The 27,094-nt window shown below is 41.1% G+C and overlaps 1 protein-coding gene across 1 annotated transcript; it reads left to right on the plus strand.

Moving 5' to 3' along the window:
• Positions 1-5,462: 5,462 nt before the first annotated feature.
• SLC25A24 (solute carrier family 25 member 24) lies at positions 5,463-27,094 on the plus strand. The gene is made up of 10 exons (XM_087719205.1): positions 5,463-5,829; positions 6,924-7,050; positions 8,452-8,539; positions 10,133-10,244; positions 13,913-14,071; positions 16,889-17,038; positions 19,669-19,776; positions 20,652-20,819; positions 24,488-24,638; positions 25,812-27,094. The coding sequence occupies exons 1-10, from the start codon at positions 5,647-5,649 to the stop codon at positions 25,988-25,990; spliced, it is 1,425 nt and encodes a 474-aa protein (XP_087575331.1). The 5' UTR covers positions 5,463-5,646; the 3' UTR covers positions 25,991-27,094.

The following is a 27,094-nucleotide window of genomic DNA, read 5'->3' on the forward strand; positions in this document are numbered from 1 at the left end:
CTCTTAATCCCTTCCAAACTACGTTTCACTACCTGCGGTTGTGGACTTTCGTGGATTTCTTTTAATTTAACAAAAACTTAAACTTTCATCTTTAGTTCTACTACAGGCCAGTGTTTTGTTTAGAAGTATGTGTACTTTTTTTTAGAAAAAAAAAGACAAAAGATTGTAGACATATTAGATGGCTAGAATGGATCATAGATAACTTGTTCTGACTCCCCCCCCTTCTTCGCTCGTTCACAGACGACAGTCAGACAGACTTAAAAGGAAATAACTTTATCAGTCCTCGGCTCAGACCGGCTGCGAGCCCAAAATAAACATAAATAAAGTCTCTGGCAAGAAGATAACAGAATGCGAAAACAAAGATCTCTTACGGCCAAACCAGGTGTACAGAAAGAAAGCAAATCACTTCTCCAAGTGTCTCTTTGAATCAGGGTTACAGAAAGCAAATCACTTATCCAAGTGCCTCTCACAAACAAACCACGACCAATGAACGAACGATGAACGTTGACTTCTGCAACCAGGGCGTGGCACCATCAGTCCTTTTATCTCCAGAAGGCCACGCTGACGATCCCCAGCTGCATTGTTATTCCTGCATCCCGACTCAACTCACAGCAAACTTCTGCTGAGTCACAACAGGTAACTAACTATATATTGTATATAGTTAATATACTGTATATTAATTTACCTTCTTTATATTTCACAAACTCCATATAGCATTTTCTTAAATAGTGAAAATATCTTAACATTCCAAAGCAAAAACAGTATAATTTGGAAGGGAGAGTGGCAATTATGCATTTATTTTTAAATATATTATGCATTTATTAATAAAGGTATTGTTTGTTCCCTTTTCATCCTAAATGGATTATTGTCATGCAATTATCAAATAACTGGAAGTTAGAAAGATTATTGATCGATCATGTTTTAAAACACAACTTTTTAAGTGTAACCAATACAATATTTAGAATAATTTTATTCAGCAGCAGATAAGAGTTTCCTTATACTTCTACAGTAGGCTTTTTTATTTAATAGCCCAGTGTTTTAACTCCCTCTGCTGGATTCATGGTGTAATTATTGAGAAGTTGATAGCATTAAAAAAGATAAAACACATGAATTTACTCAAACCTTTGAATTCCCGGGGCTTTAAATATTTTTTAATTCGTAATTAACATCTGATTTGTGAGGTTCTTTCTGAATTTGTTTGCTTGAAGACATTTCATTACTCATAGGAGTGAGGGGAGTAGTACTACCTGAATATAAAAATTTGCACTGTTGTTAGGTTAGTAACGTGTTTGTTAAATGAATCTGGCTTCCCCATTGACTCTGCTTGTCAGAAGATTGCAAAAGATGATCATGTGATCCTGGGGCATTGCAACCATCATTAATATATGCCAGTTGCCAAGCATCTAAATGTTGATGAGTTCATGGGGATGCTACAATGATCTCAAGTGTGAAGAACAGTCATAAGTCACTCTTTTCAGTGCCATTGAAACTTCAAATGGTCGCTGTTGTGGCCCAGCAGGAGCCGTTGGAGCTGCCACCAGACTCCGACAGCGAGGGGCCCTATGAGTCGGCTTTGGAGGATGTGGAGGACCCTGGACAGGGTTCCGACTCCGAGCAGGGCGCAGAGAGGCTGGTTGGCCACCAGGAGGCGCTGAGCCTTGGACCAGTGGGGAGGAGACAAAGAAGAGTGAGCCGGAGGCCAGCAGTGAGTTGTTCCTGGATGCCCGGCACCGAAGAGCTAATAGACATCAGGAACAGTTGCGCAAGTACAGGAGGTAATTGCACTCAGCTGGCGGTCATTAGGCTCCTCTCCAGACTATAAAAGGACTGCTTGTGCACACGCCCCTCTTGCAGAAGTCAACGCAGGAATCAGTGTCGGAGAACATTATTGTGAGCTTGGCAAGCTAGATTGCTGCCACGGCTTATCTGTGCTGAATTGCTGCCAAGGACCTGTCTGTCTGTTAATTAAATGCCGTAACCTATCTTTGGCTCAGTGTGTGTGTTGGTGTGGGACGAGGGGGGTCAGAACAGGTCACTAAACATATGGTTGTAAGCCGATGACTATCTCTACTTACAAAGTAATAAAGGTGGGATAAAAATCAAACCAATAAATAAAAATGTATATCGTGTCGCCAGTAAACAAAGTAGCAAGCTACTTCACCAACTGTTTACTACATTCAAATGAGTTTTCTCATTAGTGTAAAATTGAAATTCAGGAAAATTATGCATAGGTGAACCTATTGCATGATATACCAATATTGTTCCTATGTTTATCAGTAGTGCAGAAAAAACACGTGTATGATAACTGACTAACCCTAAGCCTTAAAACATCCTAGTTTGGTCTTCCCAACTTTTTTTTGATCCTTCAAGAATATTGGAATAGAGCTCCTATCATCTCTAGCCAGCACTATCAGTAAAAACAGTGCAGTGAGTAATTTTTGGCCATTCACCACTATCTTTTACTTGATAGGATTGTGGTTGTGGGGAAAATAGAGGAAGGAATGACATTTCCTTCAGCTCTTAGTAGAAAGGTAGGACATAAATCTAACAAGTTAAAGGAAACATTAGTTTTGTAATTGTAATTATGCTGCTTAACTTGTTTTTATTGCCTGTCATCTATAACTTTGGCTTTGTTGCCTGAAATTTATATGTTTTGTGCGGGAACGACATGTAACTGTACTGTGTAGCAAGCCTTTTATGAAAAAGAATATGTCACCTGTGGTGTGAATGTTGGAACTACCGGTGTTTATCTCGTTGTTAGCAAGCTGATTTATGCAATAAGTTAAGATAACCTTTACAGTCGCTTTTTTCTGTGAACCCACTGGCACAAATTAAAAAAAAAATGAAGTTCTGATGACCACTCTCAAAACACACAGACACACAAAATAACATAGCAGAAAAAGGAGAATTAACAAGGTTGATACTATATGGCAGTGTTTCTCAACCTTGGCAACTTGAAGATGTCTGGACTTCAACTCTCAGAATTCCCCAGCCAGCGAATGCTGGCTGGGGAATTCTGGGAGTTGAGGTCCAGACATCTTCAAGTTGCCAAGGTTGAGAAACACTGCTATATGGTGTAAAGCTATTATAGAAACTAGTTGTTCTGTGTTGAATACTGCAAAGCCTCTTCCCAGAATTTAACAATTCATCCAAAGCAATCCGAAGCAACGCATACTCCAGAATTCCTCTCTTGCTAAATAATTCCAAACCCAACTATGGACTGGCGATCCTAAACCAAGTCTGTGGCCCAGTGCCTGGCCATAGCCTCTTCAGAACTTAGAGCCGAGGTGGCGCAGTGGTTAGGGTGCAGTACTGCAAGCCACTTCAGCTGACTGCTATCTGCAGTTCGGCGGTTCAAATCTCACCGGCTCAAGGTTGACTCAGCCTTCCATCCTTCCGAGCTGGGTGAAATGAGGACCCAGACTGTGGGGGCGATATACGGACTCTGTAAACCGCTTAGAGAGGGCTGAAAGCCCTATGAAGCGGTATATAAGTCTAACTGCTATTGTTAACTAATTCCTAACCTGGTTACCACGTATGCAATGGCAAAGTTCTGTTGTTGTAATGTTCATAAGAAAAAAATTGGCTACAGAAGTATAATACCATCTTGTACCAATTATCTGGACATACCTTTAACAATTTTTGGACCATTATGTTATTGTTCACTTTTAATGTCAATACTTTTTAATTATATTTTAATGTTAGTATTTTTTTTAATATAGTGTAAAAACTAATGTTATATTGCTGGTCTTTGACCGTAATAAAGATCTTACTCCTACTATTGAAAACAAGCGGTAACAAATAAAATTCAACGAGACTAGTTTTGGCATGTTACATATCTGCCTGCCCCGCAGCCTTTCTTAATCTCGGCACTCCAGATGTTCTGGGCTACGCAATAGGGTTTGGCCAAACAAGAAGACGACGTCAACAACAGGCGGAGCTTCGTTTGCCCTGCCGCGGTCCCTATCCTGGCTTCTTTGGGCCAGGCCCTGGGGATACCCGGGCAGCTTCTGTTAGCCTCGATAAGCAAGATCGCTCGCAATCCAAGAAACGCGGGGAGGAGGAAGGCTCCTAAATAAATCCTACAGCAATCCAGCCAACCTCATTTTAGACCAGTGTTTCTCAACCTTGGCAACTTGAAGATGTCCGGACTTCAACTCCCAGAATTCCCCAGCCAGCGAATGCTGGCTGGGGAATTCTGGGAATTGAAGTCCGGACATCTTCAAGTTGCCAAGGTTGAGAAACACTGTGATAGACATTTGCAGTCCAGATATAGTGCAACTAATACATTGGTGGCACATATTCCATTAATATAAGTATTAACATTTATTAGGGTAATTAGCATTCGCTGGCTGGGGAATTCTGGGAATTGAAGTCCAGACATCTTCAAGTTGCCATGGTTGAGAAACACTGTCTTAGACACACTAAAATGGGTAAATGTCCCCAAATAATCCCAGACTTTCAAACTCAAAAAGATCCAGCCTTGGTGCGAAGGAAGCTCCGTTGAATGCAGTGTTTCTCAACCTTGACAACTTGAAGATGTCCGGACTTCAACTCCCAGAATTCCCCAGCCAGCATTCATCCGGACATCTTCAAGTTGCCAAGGCTGAGAAACACTGGTTTTTTTAACGGGAAGCCGCGCTTGCTTTTGACACAAACAAGTTATAATTCCCTGAGATCTATTTCTACTTATTTATTACACTATTATCCATATGTATCATTAATTTTAAGGAATTAGGAACTCCCAGAGCAGTGTATATGGCTCACCTCTTCAACGTCCATTTGTTTTACCTGATATTTTAATAGCCGTGTAAGGTATGTTCCATTGAATGGAGTGATCATCAACCGGTGACTACATGACATTAATGGCTGAGCAGTAATTTAAATCCATATCTATGCTGGATAGGCTTTAAGACAGTGTTTCTCAACCTTGGCCACTTGAAGATGTCCGGACTTCAACTCCCAGAATTCCCCAGCCAGCATTCGCTGGCTGGGGAATTCTGGGAGTTGAAGTCCGGACATCTTCAAGTGGCCAAGGTTGAGAAACACTTTTTTTTTAAATGGGAAGCCGCGCTCGCTTTTTCAAGCTGTTGTTTCCATGCGGATCAGCGCGACTCGGATCGCGTCTCCCTCCCGCCAGCCCCCTTTGAAGACGCCCCCCTGGGATCGACCTCTCTACAGGTCCGGGTGTTAAAAGAAAAAAAGAGAGAGAGACACACACAAAGCGGCGCGCCCTGCTTTGTCTCCAGTTGCAAATCCTCCGGGTTGCAAAGCTCGTGGCTTCCCCGTTGGCTGCGCAATTGGCTCTCTTGCAAACTCCGCTCCCTTCTCTCCGTAGGGTGGAGGCTAAGGGAGCCAAGCCCCTTCCTACGCCGCGAATCCAGCGGGGGAGAAGCCGGCTCTTCCCCTTCCTGCTGCTCCCGCTTGGGGTGTTGCCTCTGCCCCGCCGTCTCCGTTCAACGTTGGGTGGCTCCTCCCAAGGGTTGCAAGAAGCCAACGGGGTTTGGGTTGAAAAGAAGACTTGGCCTTTAGATTGAGTTGCCTTTTTAACGACCGGATCGTCTTTTGGATCTCTTGGCTCCCTTCCTGCTTTTATCACACTCCCCCCCTCCCGCTTTGTCGTTGAAGGCTCTTCAGGGCTGCGCGATGCTTGGTCTGCTGGGCGGCTGGGTCTTCCCGGCGGCTGCCTGCCAAGCGCCCGAAAGCCAGGCGAGGTACGAGAACCTCTTCCAGAAACTCGACCGCAACCAGGATGGGCGAGTCGACATCGCCGAGCTGCAAAGCGGCCTTAAGGAGCTGGGCATCCCTCTGGGAGACGAGGCCGAGAAGGTGAGTGCCAGGCGCAAGGCTGGTTTCAGAGGAGGAGGGCGAAGGAGCACCTCATTCCTGGATTCCGGAGCCCCCAAAAAGGAGAGTCTTGGAAACCCCAAAGGCTTCACTTATCTCAATGCAATGTAGATGTCACTTTTACAGCAGAGAGGCACGTGAGGGCCTCAAATACGGTATAAGGAAATAAATGTAGAGAAAAAACATGGCCTCAACCCAATGAACAATACAACTCTTTAAAATCTCCAGGTGGAATGAATGGAGACCAGGGGAAGGAAGGAAGCATGGCCAGCTCTTTTCGTAGAGAAGCCAAAACCTATTTTTTAAAATGTGTGTGTGTGTGTGTCTGTGTCTGACTCTGTGTGTGTCTGTGTGTTTCCCTGGCTACATACTTGTTTCCCTGGCTCAGCTGATAATGAAGAGAAGCTTGTGGCTTAATGGTTAACACATCTGCCTAAGATGCAATACAGCACAGATTCGATTCCCAGTAAGGGTATAAGTAAGTAAGTAAGTATAAGTAAGTAAGTAAGGGTATATGGGTATAAGGGTATAAGGAAATAAATGTAGAGGAAAAGCATGGCCTCCCCCAATGAACAATACAACTCTTTAAAATCTCCAGGTGGAATGAATGGAGACCAGTGGAAGGAAGCAAGCATGGCCAGCTCTTTTCGTAGAGAAGCCAAAACCTATTTTTTAAAATGTGTGTGTGTGCGTGTGTGTGTGTGTGTGTGTGTCTGTGTGTGTGCGTGTGTGTCTGTGTGTTTCCCTGGCTACATACTTGTTTCCCTGGCTCAGCTGATAAGGAGGAGACCTGTGGCTTAATGGTTAACACATCTGCCTAAGATGCAATACAGCCCAGGTTGAAATCCCAGAAAGGGTATGGCTAGCTGATGAGAGCTAAATAGCTTGAAATAGATCTATACTAGTCTCCCTTTTGCATTGTTTTGCAAAAATATTAGTTTCGTTTTTCATTCCTTCATCTTTCCTCGATATTTTGCAGGTCTTTAGTTACTGATAGTCTACAGAAATAACTCTAACGTGAGAATCCATATGAAATCAACGTTAATAATGTATCTTCTGTATATTTTTCTTAACAGAAAATTTTCAGAGCTGGCGACACTAATCAGGATGGAAGACTGGACTTTGAAGAATTTACAAATTATCTTAAAGACCATGAGAAGAAAATGAAACTTGCATTTAAAAGTCTGGACAAAAATAATGACGGTAGGAGACAATTTGCTGCATTTGTTGTCTAGGTTAAGAGTGCAAATTTAAATATAAGTAAATAATAAAGAATTGCCCCTGTGAGTTGACATTGCATTTGTGCAATATTAAATAATTTTTTAAAACATGTATGTATTCATTAATAGCTTCTCATTTATTATGGAAAACATTATATAACTCACTAAAGATTTCTTTAAATCCTCTAAAAGTGCCAGGAAAAGTAAAGAATACAAGCTGAGGTTGTTATTTATTGATATAGAAATGAGCGCTTAGAGCAGTGTTTCTCGGTTCCACCACAAAACCGCGGTAGACTAAAGCGCGCTCGACGAAAGCACATACCTGACGTCATCACAGCGCGACGAAAACATCACGCTGTGAGCGGTAAAGTTAAAATTAACGCGAAAACCTTACCCTAACCCCCCCCAAACCTAACCCTAATCCTAACCCTAAACCTAACCCTTAACCTAACCCTAAACCTAACCCTAAACCTAACCCTTAACCTAACGCTAAACCTAACGCTAACCCTTAACCTAACCCTAACGCTTAACGTAACCCTAAACCTAACCCTTACCCTTAACCTAACCCTAACCCTAACCCTAACCCTAACCCTAACCCTAACCCTAACCCTTACCTTTACGTGAATCGGCTTGCTTTAAAAGCGCTTTTTAAAGCACCCTTTTTTCTCCGCGGTCGTATTTGTCGCGCTGCTGATGACGTCAGGTACGCGCTTTAATCGGGCACGCTTTAGTGGACCGCGGTTTTGTCGTGCCACGGTGTTTCTCAACCTTGGTCCACCTGAAGATGCGTGGAGTTCAACTCCCAGAATCCCCCAGCCAAATGCTGGCTGGGGTATTCTGGGAGTTGAAGTCCGGACATCTTCAAGTTGCCAAGGTTGAGAAACACTGTCTTAAAACCTATCCAGCATAGATATGGATTTAAATGACTGCTCAGCCATTAATGTCATGTAGTCACCGGTTCATGATTACTCCATTCAATGGAACATACCTTACATGGCTATTAAAATATCTGGTAAAACAAATGGACGTTGAAGAGGTGAGCCATATACACTGCTCTGAGAGTTCCTAATTCCTTAAAATTAATGATACATATGGATAATAGTATAATAAATAAGTAGAAATAGATCTCAGGGAATTATAACTAGTTTGTGTCAAAACTGTATCATAATGAATTAATCAATGATTAAGGAAGTTTTTATGCTGTGCAGCATATCAATTACAAGGGCGATGTACTTATATATAAGTGAAAAGTATTTATCCTCCGATATTTCGTTCGTGGCTGAATATAATACACATCAGTATTCAGAATTCTTGGATCTGGATCAGTTGACCTGTTGTGGTGAAAGATGAATAGCTATTTTTACTCTTCTCTTTTTTTAAAAAGGTGTAATTGAAGCTTCAGAGATTGTTCAGTCCCTGAAGATATTGGGCATAGATGTTTCTGAAAAGCAGGCGGGCAGGATTCTTCAAAGGTCAGCAGCTATTATTATGTCTGGTTGTTGGAGTGACTCATGAGAAGGCACGTCTCTTGAAAAATAAAATCACACGTTGGATGTGTTCAGTACGGTAGTCCATTGTAGTAGGCTGGCTTTGAATTTTTATATTAGTAATGACGTTGCTTTGAGGAAGAAAGAGCCAAGGTGGCGCAGTGGTTAAATGCAGCACTGCAGGCTACTGCTAGATCAGCAGGTCAGCGGTTCAAATCTCACCGGCTCAGGGTTGACCCAGCCTTCCATCCTTCCGAGGTGGGTAAAATGAGGACCCGGATTGTTGTTGGGGGCAATATGCTGACTCTCTGTAAACCGCTTAGAGAGGCCTGAAAGGCCTATGAAGCGATATATAAGTCTACTGCTATTGCTATTGCTAAGAAGCCAAGGATAGGCCAGGATTTCTTGAGAGAACCTGAGGGACAGGTTGGCAAGCTTGAAACAATTTTGGAGATATTCCCGATATCTGAGACACAACCTCCTTCTTCTGATCTGTGAGACACAGCCCTCTTCCTTAGCTTAAGGTAAAAGGAAGGATGGGTCAGAGGTAATATTCACAGAATTATCCCATGATTGCGGATACTTCTGTAAATTAACTCTTGGTTTAGCCTGTTTCTAAGAAAATGAATGGATATATCCATTCCATCCAGGTGTGGAATTCAAAGATGACTTAAACATAAGGTGACAGATTGACCGTGTGTGTGTGTGTGTGTGTGTGTGTGTGTGATTAAAAATTTTAAAAAATCGGGACTTTTTAAAAACACTGCAGGACGCGGGACAAATCGTTAAAAATCGGGACTGTCCCACCAAAAGCTGGTTACCTTACTTAAACATCTTATATATGTTGGGTTTGGAGAAGATTTATTTGAATCACAATCAACCACATAAATCACTATCTGGCTATTTTCACACAAGATATTACATATAAAACATAGTTACAAGCAACAATGGCTATTTCATACTGCATAATAATCATTATATAAATCAAATCTAAGTGAGATTTTAATGCTTAACTCAGCCTCCCCATCCTACCTATTAAACATTTATGGAACATTCATAGTTGATAATGCTTACTAACATGGCAATAACAATATAGTAGGATTTTAGCATACAATTCAGCCAAAATGCTCCTCTTCAGAGTCTTATTTAGACTGAATAGGAACATGATATTGTTCAGAGATCTCCAGAAACAAGTTTTCATATTAATGAGAAGCAAAAAGAAATATTTCTTTTCTGTCTTTCTCTACCCATCTTAAAACATTCTTTACCTATAATAAATTATTAGCCTCCATATTTGTACGCTACAAGAAGCTTTCGCTAATGAAATATTTTACATGTGTACAGGAAACTTTTCTTAGTGTGATAAGGACAATGAAAAAAATAGTGCTCTACTCTGTGGAACCTTTGAAAGCCAAATAAAAAATCAGATTGAAGCATTTTGCACATTAACCTAAAATTAAAGATTGGCAAATAGAACAAGAGCTTAGAATGTGAATGCACATGTAATGTACTTTGAACATGATTAAGTAAAAAACTTGGCAGAATCCAATGTGAAATTATTTCGTGTTGAATTTTTAGCATGGACGCCGATGGGACAATGTCAGTGGACTGGAATGAATGGCGGGATCATTTTCTCTTTAATCCTGCTACGGACATTCAAGGAATCATCCGTTATTGGAAACATTCCACAGTGAGTATGGTTTCCATTTTTATCTCAGTCCTGATCTGGACTATATCTAAATAGCTTGTGCATTAGCTTATTCAACGATTATCCTTGGCAGCTGGTTTTTTTTTAAAATTAAAAGTGAAATTCTTGACAATCTTTAGCTAGCTAAACAAACTGTTGCTCCAAAATTGAAGGAAAAACTTGCTTTTTTTTGCCTCTTTGTAAAAATAAGATACCCTACTTTAAATGTTGATTTAAATGGAAAGCCAATTTGGAATAGTGGTTTAAGATCCCAAGCTAAAACCTGGGAGACCATGAGTTCTAGGCCAGTCTTAATCACAGCCAACGGGATAAATTGGGATCAAACACACTCTCTTAGACCGAGGAAGATTTACAAAAAATTGCCAAGAAAACTTCAGGGACTTTTCAAGGATAATCACCAGAATAATAACTTGAATTCCCTCCCCAGTTTAAAAAGAAAATTTTGACAAACACTCTATTCTTGCAGATCATGTGTAGATCTCCTTTGTTTTATCTTTTAGCAGATGTCATGCTTGGGAAAAAAACCCTACAATTCTTGGAAGTCCTGATAAATTGAAAATGCTGTGGTTATTATAATCCCTAATTAAATATAAACAGTTCAGACGGCATAATGGAATGATTTAGAGTTAAGACAAAATAGATAAGACAGTGGCGTCATTCTGCATCTTGATGGTTGTTCAGTGTGCACTTAGCTGAACAGTAGATAGCCATGGAAAGTTGCAGGTGTAGTCACAAGCAAGAGGTTTTGTAGTAGATGTTATGAACTAAGCCTATTTCTGCTCTGCAACCTGCAGGAATGATAAATATTTGTAAGAGACTCCCGAAAAGTGAATATACCTCTCCATTCTTGGATGTAAGAGTTGGTGATTTCTTGATTTGCAGAGTAAAATTCACAAGTTAAAAAAAAATAAAATCTATTCAGCTTCATTTCATTCAGAACGGTGCTATTGAATTAATTCTTTCTTTCTTTCTTTCTTTCCTTCCTTCCTTCCTTCCTTCCTTCCTTCCTTCCTTCCTTCCTTCCTTCCTTCCTTCCTTCTTTCTTTCTTTCTATCTTTCTTTCTTTCTTTCTTTCTTTCTTTCTTGAATTAGAATAATTGCTTTGGCATCCATTTGTACCTTGACTGGGGAAGGCATCTAAAATATGGATGAAATCTGAAGCAGGGAGAGAATTGACAACCGGAATGGATAAGACACAGCCATTTGTTCAGCAAACTGTTCGAAGTTACGACAGCGCTGAATGACTCATGGTTATGGCTGGTCCTTAGAATTCTGACTGTCCCAGCACCTCACGTGATTGCGATCTGCATGCTTGGTAACTGGTCACTCTTAATGACCAGTTGCGGTATCTTACAATCACGTGATCATCATTGGCCACCTTTCTGCCAGTTTCCCCAGAGGCTCAGTGGGGAAGTTGGGAGGGAAGATTGCAAATCACTGGGGTAACAGTTTCCCCTACCCATGCAATCGACCTCATTTAGCGACAGAAATTCTGGTCCCAATGGCTGCTGTAGTTTGAGGACTTGCCTGTATTTAAATTAAACGGTTCGAATAGTTAAAACACAGTTTATGTACATTAAATGATGCATTGTCAATCATCATTGCTCCAGTTTACTTTTCATGCAGACCCGCTGAATGAAATAATAAAACCCCCTCAAATCCCTGTTTTTTTAAAGAGGCAACTGGAGTTTCTGGCCCAGACTTTCAAGAAAGTCCAGTTGCCTCTTGAAAAAGCACCTTTGGGGCAACCATGACCTGGATGATTGACAATCATCAATTGAAGAGCCGAGGTGGCGCAGTGATTAGGGTGCAGTACTGAAGGCCACTTCAGCTGACTGTTATCTGCAGTTCAGCGGTTCAAATCTCACCGGCTCAAGGTTGACTCAGCCTTCCATCCTTCCGAGGTGGGTGAAATGAGGACCCAGACTGTGGGGGCGATATGCTGACTCTGTAAACCGCTTAGAGAGGGCTGAAAGCCCTATGAAGCGGTATATAAGTCTAATAAATAAATAAATAAATAAAATCTCCATAGGCATTCAGAAATAATGAATAGGACTCTTGCAGCAACCCCGGATAGTGAGATGGTCTGCGTATACGTTTAATAAATAAATAAGCACAAACCCCCTTGCCTTAATGGACTAATGGGAAAAGGCCTCCCTGTTAAAGCCATATGTCTGCTTAATTAAGGGCTTATTGATTAGTCTTAAATGAGTAAAATGGTTAAGAGAAGCCCTGCAAATATTGCTCCCTGTTTATATCCAGTTTCCAGCTTCACATTTATTTCTAGCCCACCTACCTCCCTCATTCTGCCCAGTGGGTTATTTCTATCACTTGCTGGGAAATTTGTTTTGGGGTAGTGGGGAATTGGTATGATGTTAGTTTTATGGTTATTTTGTTGTATTCTTGTGAGCTGCCCAGAATCATTGTATATAAAATAAGATAGGCGGTCATGTGATTCTAAATAAATAAATAGGAGATTGTGGATTCACATTTTAAACATACAAATTTGTCAGTGTTGATTTTGAGTAAAAAAAAAATGTTCTGAATATCTTGTTTAAAGGTATTTTAAAGAGTCACCTAAGTATTCCTTATAGTACTTCTTGCCTTGCTAACTTGAAATTATATATGAAAAATACATAATATTGACTGGAGATATATTTTTTTTAAAAAGCTAGGATGAAGTAATAAATCATTGGCTTAACAATACTTTAAAAAAGCTTAATCTTAGTCCTTTTTAAAATATCGGTGCAAAGACATTCTTTGTAATAATATAGGAAGATTTTCAGCCTTGGCCAATGATGTAAAATGCTTTCCAGAACAAGGGGTAGCTACCCACAGTCCATGGATTAGCACGGATCCTCAGCATCCCAGAAACTGGGCCACGCTAACAACGAAGCCCCCTCCATGGGATGCAGGGAGCACATGAAACTTTATTTATTTATTTATTTATTAGACTTCTATACCGCTTAATAGGGCTTTCAGCCCTCTCTAAGTGGTTTACAATTTTTTTTAGCAAATTGAGTCAGCATATTGCCCCCACAGTCTGGGTCCTCATTTCACCCACCTCGGAAGGATGGAAGGCTGAGTCAACCTTGAGCCAGTGAGATTTGAACCGCTGAACTGCAGATCACAGTCAGCTGAAGTGGCCTGCAGTACTGCACCCTAACCACTGCACCACCTCGGCTCTGCGCCCCTTCTGTCCTCAGAAAAAACTTTCTCCATGGAACTGTCCCTGGTGCTCAAAGGTTTGGGGGTCCCTGTGTGTTCTAGAGCAGTGTTTTTCAACCTTGGCAACTTGAAGATGTCTGGACTTCAACTCCCAGAATTCCCCAGCCAGCGAATGCTGGCTGGGGAATTCTGGGAGTTGAAGTCCAGACATCTTCAAGTTGCCAAGGTTGAAAAACACTGTTCTAGAGGGTGTCTTTATTACAGCCATATTCAAGTCCAAAATTTTAAATTATTTGTATATACGACAGTTTTTGAAATGACGGGTTTTAGAATGTACCGTGTGCTTGCTTCTTTTCAATTTTAAGTTGAATACAACTGTGTTTTATCACAACCGATCTCTTTGTTGAAATAAAGGCGGATTGAATTTAAGCCACTCCTTCTCTTGCCTCCTCTTTCTCACTCTCTCTTTTGCATTTTGACAGGTGTTAGATATTGGAGATAGTTTAACTATCCCTGATGAATTCACCGAAGAAGAGAAAAAGACCGGCCAGTGGTGGAAACAGCTTTCGTCAGGCGCAGTAGCTGGGGCTGTGTCTCGAACAGGCACCGCACCCCTGGATCGTCTCAAAGTTATGATGCAGGTGGGCCTCTTAAAGCATTCAAGGTCCAACAAGCTTCTTTGGACACGTTAAAAGGTTTGGATGTAGACAATGGACCTGCAGCATTTACAAGAGGGGGTGATTGGTGACCTTTGAACTGGCTTGTTTTCCCGCAGACGTTTCATTGCCCAAACTAGGGCAATGAGCCGAAGTGGCACAGTGGTTAGAGTGCAGTACTGCAGGCCACTTCAGCTGACTGCTATCTGCAGTTCAGCGGTTCTAATCTCACCGGCTCAAGGTTGACTCAGCCTTCCATCCTTCCGAGGTGGGTAAAATGAGGACCCGGATTGTTGTTGGGGGGGATATGCTGACTCTGTAAACCGCTTAGAGAGGGCTGAAAGCCCTATGAAGCGGTATATAAGTCTAACTGCTAAACTAGGTAACATCATCAGTTCTAGTGGAAACCTCTGCGAGAAAACAAGCTCAGAGAGTTCAAGGACGCCTCGTGTCAACCCTGGGCTACAAATATTCTCCTCGATTAGCATTTACAAGAGCCAGTTGTCATATTTTATCAGAAATAGATTGCTGTACAGATGGATAGACACAGAATTGATCTACGGTTGGTCTGACATACTCAGAATTAGGGAGTCAGAAACAATGGCATTGTTTTTAGTGTCAGGACTGAATGTAGCTCCTAGAATTATGGTAACAAAATCCATTCCATTTGCTCGCCCGAGCTTTCTTAATTTCAACAGTAATATTTAAGTCTAGCGGTGGGGGGAGATTATTTTGTGGCTGTTATTGTTGGTCAGAAACCCTCATTAATATTCTATAGTTTCACTTAGACATTCTTAATAGATCAAGATTTTCTTTCAGCAACAAATGGCCAAGTGGCAGAAGGAGTGGGAGATGAAAAAGGTTTCTTAGTCAAGTAAGACCAAGCAGTGCGGTTTGAATCATATAGAAAAACTGAGGTCCTAGTCCTCGGCTTACTTCTCTCCAGTAACCAAAACTACTTTGGGTACTGAATTTTGGCTACCCGAATACCGTATTTTTCGGAGTATAAGACGCACCCTTTTCCCGCAAAAAAGAGGCTGAAAATCCGGGTGCGTCTTATACACTGAATACAGCATTTTTTGCACCCCAAAACCCCATCCCCTTCACCAAAATAGCTGTGTATAGCTTGTAGGAGGCTTTCAGAGAGCTTCTGGGGGCTGGGGAGAGCAAAAATGAGCAAAAAAACAGGCCAATTTTCGTGAAAAACAGGCTGTTTTTTGCTCATTTTTGCCCCACCTGAACACTCTACAAGCCTCCTAAGGGCTATTCATGCCCTATTTTTTGAAGAAAAAAAAACGGGTCCGTTTTTGTGAAAAACAGACCATTTTGGGGAGTTTTGCAGAGTGCAAAAACTTTTTTTTTTTAATTGCCTCTTCAAAACTTTGGTGCGTCTTATACTCCGAAAAATATGGTAGTTCTAGAAAATATGGTAGAAAGAGAAGCTGTAGAGAATTATGTGATACAGATAGTCCTCAACGTACAACAGTTCATTCACAGACCGTTCGACGTTACAGTGGCACTGAAAAAAAATGACCTATGACTGTTTTTCATACTTACGACCACTGCACCATCCCCATGGTCACATGATCAAAATTCAAACAATGGCAATTGACATATTTATGACAGTTGCTGTGTCCCGGGGTCACATGTGTTCCCCTTTTGCCACCTTCTGACAAGCAAAGCCAGACTCACTGAACAACCGTCTTACTAACTTGACAACTGCAGTGATTCACTTAATAACTGTGGCAAGAAAGAGGCAAAATTCACTTAACTGTGTCTCACTCAGTAACATAACTTTTGGGGCTCTGTTGTAAGTCGAGGACTAGCTGTATGGGAGGTTCCTTGCTTAAGCACTTGGAGCTGACATATTTATATTCAGTTTAGCCCAGCAAGGAAATCGATATTGTTCTTACCTAGGCTTCCCGAGAGCATGGAGGAAACTCCTTGTCCCAACAAAAAAAACCGTTTTATTAATTTACTGTGAATTCTGCTCATTCACATCCAGCAAAGGGAGGATTTACAGTCACAGACCTTATCTGGCTTGGAGAGCTGACAGGCTGATATCTGCAAAACTTGGCAAGGAGTCTTGGAGAGCCGTGAACCAATGAAGCGGATTAATTGTCTCCTGCAAACTCCACTCCCCTTTCGCTCCTCTTTTATTTTCTCTAGGAGGGGCCATTCATCGTCCACCTGTGGCCTTACTCCCAAGTCCACCCCTCTTCTGGCAACTCTGCACATGCACATACCTGGAACAGGCTCCAGCTGTTCCTCTGCCTCACTGATGTCTGACTCTGAAGGCAGCGGATAACTGGCATACGGCTCTGGCCCCCTCTCTGCCTCCGACACAGAGCCTTCATCAGAGCCTTCCCCAGACTCCGGGACTGGCCCATGTTCCTCCCCAACCCTCCTCACTCTCTGAATCTGCTGCCAGCTCTGCTGGTTAGTGGCAGGCCACAACAGGTATTGGAAGAGAGAGTTGAATAAAAAGAAGAGGGTTAAAAGTCAGTTTAGATGTTGTTCTTTTTTCCCATTCAGCCTAAAGAAGGAAGGAGAATCACACCATCCCTCTGCATTTTTAACAGCTAGGTGGGAGCCTTGAGAAACAGGTTTTGTGTCTCTGAATCTTCAGTTGTGTGTATCAGAGGTCATGACAACAGGCTCTATCTAGTCCATAATCTAGAATGGTTCCAATTCCTTTCTTGATTTGCTTACTTTATGCCTCTGTTGAAGCATAAAAGGCAGTTATGATTCATCAGGTTTTTCTATACATGTCAGTTAATTATGTTTCCTTTTCATCGTAAGGTTCATGGCTCAAAGGGAAAAATGAACATAGCTGGAGGCTTGAAACAAATGGTGAAAGAAGGAGGGGTCCGTTCCCTTTGGAGGGGAAATGGTGTGAATGTTGTCAAAATCGCACCCGAAACAGCTATCAAGTTCTGGGCCTATGAACGGGTAAGGTGTTAAAAAATTTTATATAGAAAACTGTGATGTGATAAGCTCACTTAAGAGTTGAATTGTACCTCCCTCCCTCCCTCCCTCCCTCCCTCCCTCCCCCCCCTCTCTCTCTCTCTCTCTCACACACACACACACACACACACACCCTAGGAAGCAGGCACTTCTGAAAAATATTGGCAAGAAAGCTGCAGAGAGTTGTCCAGGCAATCTCCAGGAGTCAACATTGACTCAAAGGTGCGTGCACACACACCCACACACACCCACACACCCACACCCACACCCACACCCACACAGACTCCTGAAATAATGAGAGAGGGGGAGGGAGAGAGGAAGGGAGGGGGCAGTGGTGGGTTTCAAAAATTGTTGGAACCTACTCTGTGGGTGTGGCCTCCTTTGTGGGAGTGGCTTGCCGCCCATGTGACCGGATATGAAATTATGAGTTAGTACTTAGGTCGGTCCAAGTAGCTATTCAGAAGTTAGTGGTTAGAAGCAATCGTAAAGCAAGGTATGGAATTAAAACCAGAAATATTTTATTGGCTATTAGAAAGGGAGTATAATATATATTTAATTTTACACATGTTAGCAGCTGCTGGAATTGTGTTTGCCCAACAGTGGAAAAACAGAGATGTGTAAATGAATAAATGTTACAATGTGCAGGAATGAATAAATTGACAATTAAAATCAAGAAGGCTTTGAATACTTTTTCACGTGGGATTGGTTTTAGCCATTGCCAACTTCAGTGAAACAAAAATTATAAATCCGAAAGTATGAATGTAGGATTAATTGTTCTGTCGGGAAATTTCTTCTGAGTTCTAGAATTGTTTCTCTCCTTGATTAGTTTCCATCCATTCCTTCTTGTCCTGCCTTCAGGTGCTTTGGAAAATAGATGGACCCTCTCTTCCTTGTGGCAGCCCATTAGGAATTAGAACATGATTATGGGCAATGACTAGAAAATACTCAAATTAATACTAAAGCAGAAAAAAAACACCATGAAGTCAATAAAGAAATAACAAAAGCAAACTTAATAGAAACGAAACTAAAGCAAAGCGGCCAACTCTGTACAAATTATATGAGTGATAAAATGTATATCTCACTGCTGCAAAAAGTTAACATTTGTTTTTGAGAGCTAGAAGGGAATGATATCCAAGGGATAGGAACTCAGCAATGGTGGAGCAGGTTAGGGAAAGCTTTGCTACATATCAGTGGTGAGTTTCAAAAATTGTTCAAACCTACTCTGTGGGTGTGACCTCCTTTGTGGGAGTGGCTTGCCACCCATGTGACAGGATATGAAGATGCCGACGACACTTGTCAGAACCACCTTAAATTACCTCACACACAGCACTGGCATGCATAAGAATAGGATGCCAACTTGTTTTTTTAAAAAGCATCTTTGGTTTGCGTTAAAACAACTTCAACACACGCAATGTTCTGATTGCCCCACAAACGCAGTAGTCATCCTTACCTTTCACACAGGCACTGAGTTTGATAAATAGGAGCATGATAGTGTAGAATAATCATATCCAAGGACCAGTGGTGGGTTTCAAACAATTTTGGAAGCTCTTCTGTAGGTGTGGCCTGCTTTCCGGGTCCACTGGTGGAACCTCTTCTAACCGGTTCGGTAGATTTGACGAACCGGTTCTACCGAATAGGTGCGAACTGGTAGGAACCCACCTCTGCTACATATCCTTTGTTTGGTCCATCGTTAATGTCATCATGACCATGAAAGACGAATCCCACCATGAGTATTTATATCAATATTGGATGTGCGAATAGAGTAATATTACCTAATATTAGGTAACCTTGAACTGATTACATGGTGCAAGAACCTACTGAGTAAATTATTTGCTTCCACATGCACACATACAGAGTTTGTGTCTTACTAGGGAGGCACTTCAAACGGTCACTCACGCCCTTGTCACCTCGAGGCTGGATTATTGCAACACGCTCTACATGGGGCTACCCTTGAAAAGCGTTTGGAGACTGCAGTTAGTTCAGAATGCGGCCGCGCGAGCGATATTGGGTGCACTGAGGTACACCCACGTTACACCTGTCCTCTGCGAGCTGCACTGGCTACCAATTGGTCTCCGGACACAATTCAAGGTGTTGGTTATCACCTTTAAAGCCCTACATGGCTTAGGGCCAGAGTACCTTCGAGACCGCCTGCTGCCACATACCTCCCAGCGGCCAGTAAGATCCCACAGATTGGGCCTCCTTCAGATGCCGTCAGCCAGAAAGTGTCGGCTGGCGGGCCCTTGGAGGAGAGCCTTCTCTGTGGCTGCTCCGACTCTCTGGAATCAGCTACCCCCGGAGATCCGGACCATACCCACTCTCACGGCCTTCAGGAAAGCTGTAAAAACTTGGCTGTTCCGACAGACCTGGGGCTGTTGACCTCACTGTTGAGGTCCAGCCCTGATTAGAATGAATGTACGAGGTGTTGTTGTTTTTAAACTGTTTCTTTTGTTATGTGTTTCGTTATGTGTTTTTTCTCTTTATTTTTGTAAGCCGCCCGGAGTCCTTCGGGATTGGGCGGCATATAAATGTGTCTAATAAATAAAATAAATAAATTATTATTAATTTGGGGGGTCTAGAATTAATGTGCTTTTTTTTTATATCTTGTTACTACTTAGTATAAGAAAATGTTTGTTAACGAAGAAGGAAAAATAGGAACTATTGAACGATTTATATCTGGTTCTATGGCTGGAGCAACAGCACAGACGTCTATTTATCCCATGGAGGTAGGTATTGGATAATATAAACTTTTTAAAATAATGCCCTATATTTCCCTCCCTCCCTCCCTCGTCTGCCAATATGGTAATCCGATATTAAACTATGTATACTCCAAAATCATTTAAATTAAGGAGAATTCCATTTTAAAACTGCTTTGGGAAGATCATAAATCAAGCACATATTGTCCATGCGCAGAGGACCAAGTTAAAAATCTCTCTTCTAGTTCATTTAAAACAGGGGTTCCCAACCTTTTCTATTTCCCACACCCCTAGAACCCTTCTGTACCCCTTACAAAAATAAATAATTATATGCATATAATTATGCATATACATTATAATTTTGAAACTTCTAAACCCAAGTTTTTGCACCCTCTGCAATATTGTCTCGCAACCCAGGTTGGGAACTCCTGATTTAAAACATCAAAGTCTGTCTCAGGTGTCTTTATCTGTTGTTTTAAGGCCACAATGGAATTTATTAAATTCTCCACCTGAATTGGAAGTTGCCCACAACAACTCATCTTCACTAAGAATTATGACCTGCATATTTAAAGGCTCTAAACTAATTTGCATCTCCCAAGTTGTGCACAAAGAACATAAGATATAATATGCTTAAGACATGTCTACAGATCAATATGCATTTTTTTAATTTAAAAATTTACAGTGATAGGTATATCAGCCAGAATAAACTGATAGCTTTAGACTGATCTGTATAACCTTAATATTGCTTGGCCCATATATTTGTTCTTAAATGTCTTTTTTCATACGTTAACTCTCACATCTGTAAAGATGTCTGATACTCTGGCTCTATGTTAAAGACTAAGTTGTGATATAATATTGAATTGTATTCTTTTTTGCATTACTTCCGCCCAATTTTAATTCTTTAGGTGTTAAAAACAAGACTGGCAGTGGGTAAAACAGGACAATATTCTGGGATGTTTAACTGTGCTAAGAAGATTTTAAAAACGGAAGGGGTGAAAGCCTTTTACAAAGGTTATATTCCTAATATTTTGGGAATAATTCCATATGCTGGCATCGATCTGGCTATTTATGAGGTGAGTTGCTGCATTCCATAATAATTCAATGAAAAAAAAAAGTGTTTTGTGGATAAAGAATTTGATTCAACTTGGAACAGAGACTCAACATTTCTGTTCTTTTGATGCCACTGGTCACAAATTATACCAATTTACATGGGCAGATCAGTTTTCATGACTTTCTCTTAAAACATTAAGGTAGGTAATATAATTAGGGAAACTAAGCTTATATGGTAATTCTGAAGCTTCCTTACTTATTTGTGAAATCTTGATAGTTTACTCCAATCTTATCTTCCATTACTAAAACTAGAATAGAACGCAATTTTAGGAGATGCCTCTGGAGCATGTGTGACACAGTTGTTACACAAGCGGCACTGGCTGTTGATTTGCTTCTGGGTCTCATTCAAGGTGTTTGGCCATTGTCTTTGAAGCTCTTTATGGCATGGATCCAGAGTATCTGAGGAACTATCTCATTCCAATGGGACTAATCTGCCCCACTAGAAAGGATCTACTCTGGATCCCATCAACCAAAGAATTTCAACTGGTGAGGTCCAGAAGAATATCTTTTTCTGCTTTGACTCTTTCCTTCTGGAATATTCTTCCATCAACGATGAGGTCCACTGCAATACTCCTGGCTTTCCAGAGTAGCCTAAAAATGTGGGCTGGGACGTCAACAGGGACTGACTATATTTTGGGGGGGGGGGGGGGGGGGCTGACAGGTTAGAGAAGATTCTCATCTCCCAAGCCACTCATCTATAGAGCCGAGGTGGCGCAGTGGGTAGAGTGCAGTACTGCAGGCCACTTCAGCTGACTGCTAGTTCAGCAGTTCAGCGGTTCAAATCTCACCGGCTCAAGGTTGACTCAGCCTTCCATCCTTCCGAGGTGGGTAAAATGAGGACCCGGATTGTTGTTGGGGGTGATATGCTGACTCTGTAAACCGCTTAGAGAGGGCTGAAAGCCCTATGAAGCGGTGTATAAGTCTAACTGCTATTGCTATTGCTATTGCTATCATCATCTTAGTTTTTAACATTTAACTTCTTTTTTAATTTTAATTGTGGTTTTTTTTTTTAGTACTTTTCAACTTTTTATTATATTCTAAGCTGCCTAGAGTTTTTGCATCAGTGAGGTGGACGACATAGAAATTTAATAAATAAATAGTCATTTTATGCTAGAATGCCAACTCCTTTAAGATGCTAAGGTTTCATTACTACTTATCTTTTTAAATTATCATATTCTGCTAAGCCACTTTTAACCTTGATTTGTTGGCCAAATCATAATTGGCTTTTCTCATTGGGCTAAAACAAAATGTAGCTTAGAACACTAAATCAAATCAATTAGCTGTGTTATGACTTGTACTGCTCCCTGAGGAAATTGGAGGAAAGGAGATATATTAATGAAGTAATGATGGATGCTAATAGGAACATGGTTTCTTCCCCACATAATTTACTCTGTAGTGGCTTAATGAGTACTTAGCAGACCAATTGCAAAATGAATCCTTGTATGCTTCAGTTAAGTATGACCATCTATGAGATGGTTCAGTTTTGGGTTTATAGGAATACAGACAATCCTCAATTTATGACTGACATTTCCATCATAGGTTGGGGCAGTCGTAAAGTGAGATATGTTACATGACTGCACCAACATTAAAAGGCTAAAGCTGCATTGACTTTGGAAAGTAATCTGTCCACTGCCAACAGTTCGATCCTGACTGGCTCAAGGTTGATTCAGCCGTCCATCCTTTCTGAGGTCAGTAAAATGAGGACCCCCGCTTATTGGGGTCAATATGCTGACTCTGTAAACCACTTAGAGCAGTGTTTCTCAACCTTGGTGACTTTTAGTCCTGTGGACTTCAACTCCCAGAATCCCCCAGCCAGCAGAGCTGGCTGGGGAATTCTGAGAGTTGAAGTCCATAGGACTTAAAGTCGCTAAGGTCGAGAAACACTGACTTAGAGAGAGCTGTAAAGCACCGTGAAGCAGTATATACTGTAAGTCTTAAGTGCTGTTGCTAATCCATTGTAATTTAAAAAAAACACATTTGTTTGATATAAAAGAACAAAGCACGATACTTAAAATAAATCCTTCTGAATTCAAGGCCTAAGAGGAAAATATTTGTGTGAATGGAAAAGCTTAGAAAAGTTCAGAAAAGTGTTGAATGTTTAAGGTAACTCAGAATAACAGTTTATTATTACATCTGAACACTTGTCTTTCTGAATTTCATGCTCTTTACCCACTTCACAGCTGCTACAGTTTACCCTGCCATTTCTGCTAATGGTTGCCGGTTATTAATCTTAATGTAGTTAAGGGTGTTTCATGCTGAAATAATTTCCCACCTCTGCTATACAGCATATGCTACCTGTCAGCTGTTCCTTGCAATTAGCTGAGGAGGTGCTTCTGGTTCTGCAATGCCTTACTCAAACCTAACTCCTTTTCATTCTGTATTAACTGTTTTTTTAATTTTTTTGTTTTTACAAAGGATAGCTATCACGTGCTTGTAACACATACCAATTTCTTTCTTTCTTTATTTTTCATAAAAAGTTTTTTATTTTCCATTTTCATAGCGTATAATCACATGTATACTATTACATAGTCAATATCAAGTTGTATTATTAAGTACTTACATCAATTTATCTTACCATCAACTACCAAAGGAAAAAAAAGAAAAACTCAGTTATTGGCTCTTTTGCTCTCCATATACCATATTTATACCTTATCCGACACACTCTTCCCCCTCTCTCCTTCCCCTTTCTACATCCTTTCCTCCCTCCATCATTTTCTACCCTACTTCCCCTTCCTTTCTCCTTCTCCTCTCTCCCCTTACCACTCCTCCTTATACTCCTCATCTTCCCCCTTAACCCTCTCTCCTATCCCTCTCTTCCTATCTTTCTTCTCTCCTCTGCTTCCCACTCTTCTACATCCTGTCTTCCCTCCATCATTTTCTACTCTACTTCCCCTTCCTTTCTCCTTCTACTTTCTCCCCTTACCACTCCTCCTTATACACCTCATCTTTCCCCTTCACCCTCTCTCCTATCCCTCTCTTTCTATCTTTCTTCTCTCCTCTGCTTCCCACTCTTCTACATCCTGTCTTCCCTCCATCATTTTTTACTCTACTTCCCCGTCCTTTCTCCTTCTCCTCTCTCCCCTTACCACTCCTCCTTATTCTCCCCATCTTCCCCCCTCACCCTCTCTCCTATCCTTCTCTTCCTACCTTTCTTCTCTCCTCTGCTTCCCACTCTTCCTCTAATTCACTTGGTGTATTTCAGCTTCTGAGCAAACTCCCTTTTGTGTTGATGGTATTTATAATTCCATTACAATATACAATTTTCTTTTCTTTTTCTTTCTTTGTAAGCCTCCCGGAGTCCTCCGGGATTGGGCGGCCTAGAAATTTAACAAATAAAATAAATAAATGTGAAACAGCTGATGAATATCACTCAGTGTCCATGTTTATAAGGGTCCTTGGGACATGAAGGGCAAACTAGCATTTGTCTCAAATGGAAAAAAAAAGGGAAAATCACGGGGAGGAAAAGGAAGAAATTGCTTTCAAAGTACGTGATCGGTATTTTAGCTTGTTCAACATGTTTTCAAAGGCTACAGACTCTTATCCCATTTTCACAAGGTCATAAAAATGTAGCCACATCCTTTAATAGTTTAAAATTATGTATGAACTAACGAGATCAATATGTTCCTGTCAGGCATTGAAGAAGATGTGGTTAGAAAAATATGCCACAGATTCTCCCAACCCGGGCATATTAGTATTACTTGGATGTGGTACTTTATCCAGTACCTGTGGCCAGTTGGCCAGTTATCCACTTGCTCTTATCCGAACTCGAATGCAGGCTCAAGGTGAGTGTTGAGGTTATGTTACTCTGCCTATGTAGAAGAGATAACTTGACGGATGAATATTTAAGGCTACCATTGATCATTAAGAATCTGGGTGCATCTTATACACTGAATGCAGCATTTTTTGCCTCTCTTCACCTAAATGGCTGTGCATAGCCTTTAGGAGGCTTTTAGAGAGCTCCTAGAGGCTGGGGAGGGCAGAAATGAGTGAAAAACAGCCCATTTCTTGCTCAATTTACCCCTCCAGCCCCTAGGAGCACTTTATAAGCTTCCTAAAGGCTATCCATGCCCTTTTTAAAATGAAAAACGGGCATGTTTTTTGCTCGTTTTTGCTCCCCCCCCCCCCGGAGCACTCTGCAACTTCCCTAAAGGCCATTCATGCCTTTGGGGGGGGGGGGAATGGACCCATTTTCCTGAAAAATGGGGCATTTTGGGGAGGTTTGCAGAGTGCAAAAACTTTTTAAAATTTTCCTCTTCAAAACCTTGCTGCGTCTTATACTCCGAAAAATACGGTCAGGGCCGGATTTAGATGAAAAGAGGTCCTAGGCTATTCCACTTATGAGGCCCTTTCACCTCCCATTTTTAAGTTTGTAACTGACATGAGAGACAATAAAATACATCATTACTGTGATATATATCACTATATATCAATATATATCAATATATACAGCTGGCCTCCCGACGGAGGGCGGCTCTGCTCTGCGGCAAAGGCAGCGAGGCCAGCCGCCTCCCCTGCTGCGCTCAGCTGCCCGGCTCGGCCCCCTCGCCCTCACCTGCCTGGCCGCTGGTGGGCTCCGCGTCGATGGGGTGGCTACTGGGAGCGGCCGCGCCTCTCGCCCGACCGCCGGTGCCGGGAACGTGGGCGGGCTCCCCAACTGCTGCGGTGCTGGAACGATCTTAACACAATATATTTTTATGTTTGTTTATTAGTCCTATGCGTAGAATTTCTCCTTATTTTCGGTTCAGTGTTTTAGTGTTCACTGTTTTTAGAATAGTGTAATTTTAATTTTGCTAACAATTTGAATGTAGGCCCCTCTTGATCTTGAGGCCCTAGGTTGAAGCCTAGTTAGCCTACAGGAAAATCCGGCCCTGAATACGGTATGTATGTCAGATTTCTTCTTTTTATTAAGACTGCTGTATAATATGTCTTTTTTTTATCTTTTTAATTTTCTGTAGCAATGGTGGAAAGTGGCCCTCAGCTAAACATGGTTGGCCTTTTCCAAAAAATTATTGCCAACGAAGGATTCTTTGGACTATACAGAGGCATCGCCCCAAACTTCATGAAGGTCCTTCCTGCTGTCAGCATCAGTTACGTGGTGTATGAAAAGATGAAGGAAAACTTGGGAATAGCGTAAAAGAAAGGCATCTCCACATGAGAGACTCAAGGATGGAATCCCCTTGGAGGCTAAATTCATGTTTACAATGAGCTACAATTCCTCTATGCAAAAATTCTGCAAGTCTTAACTTTATGAAGTCTTGGTGGAATAAAAACGAATGTGTTTTCTGAATATCGCTAGGTAATGAGAAAATTGTCAAGAAATATTTCATTGCTCATGTAGCTGCTTTTTGGAAAAGTTTGAGGATGCCATAATTATTTTCCCAACATATATTATTGTGTTAAAGCTATACAAACACTCTGTAATGATTGTCTAGTGGGCAATTTATGATCATTCTGAACACCCACGATTATTTTACATCTTTTGTTCATAATTCTTTTCTTTTTTGTTAAGCTTCTTTTGTTAAACGAAAAATGATTCAGAAAGTCATAAAATGTCGCATTGATACATTTATTTGTTCAATTCCCCTTATAACAAATGAACAGAAAGCGCTTGAAATGAAACGAATGTATTTGCACATTGATTAGTCATATATATATAGAACATGCCTAGGTGGGATCTGTTTTTCCAAACATTAATCTTGGGAAATTGATGAGGATAGGGACCAATTCAGACACACATGGAACTGACATATTAATCCAAGTGAAAGTTACTGCTATTTACAAAAGATTAATAATTGGTACAGTTTGCGTGCTTGTTCAACCTTCTATTCCTGATTTATATGAATGGAAGTAATCAAGACATATGTTGAACTTAGCAAGTATTAATATCCTTAAAAGAATTATCTAATTTGTTAAAAAGTTTCTTAAATGCCTTCTTTTTGCATCCTCCCATCTTCCACAGTTGCTGATCAAATCCCATGCTTTTCAGTGCTGATGAGTTCCTTAGCTGGATTTGTTTTCTCTTCCGAGACAGAAAATTCTTGTGTTTTCTTTTATTACCCAAAGGAAGGGAAAAAAAGAATATTCTTACATTTTCCTTCTCACTTAAATTCCTTTCTCTCACTAACACTCGAACCATCTTTTCCTCTCTGCAGTGATACTTAATCCAGGTCTCAATCTTAATCCAGGTCTGTTAAATCAGTGGTCTCCAACCTTGGCCACTTTAAGACCTGTGGACTTC

Source organism: Thamnophis sirtalis, unplaced genomic scaffold (genome assembly GCF_051295495.1).
Source record: "Thamnophis sirtalis isolate CommonGarterSnake01/CBP01778 unplaced genomic scaffold, rThaSir2_p1.2 scaffold_7, whole genome shotgun sequence".
In the NCBI taxonomy this organism is placed as follows: Eukaryota; Metazoa; Chordata; class Lepidosauria; order Squamata; family Natricidae; genus Thamnophis; species Thamnophis sirtalis.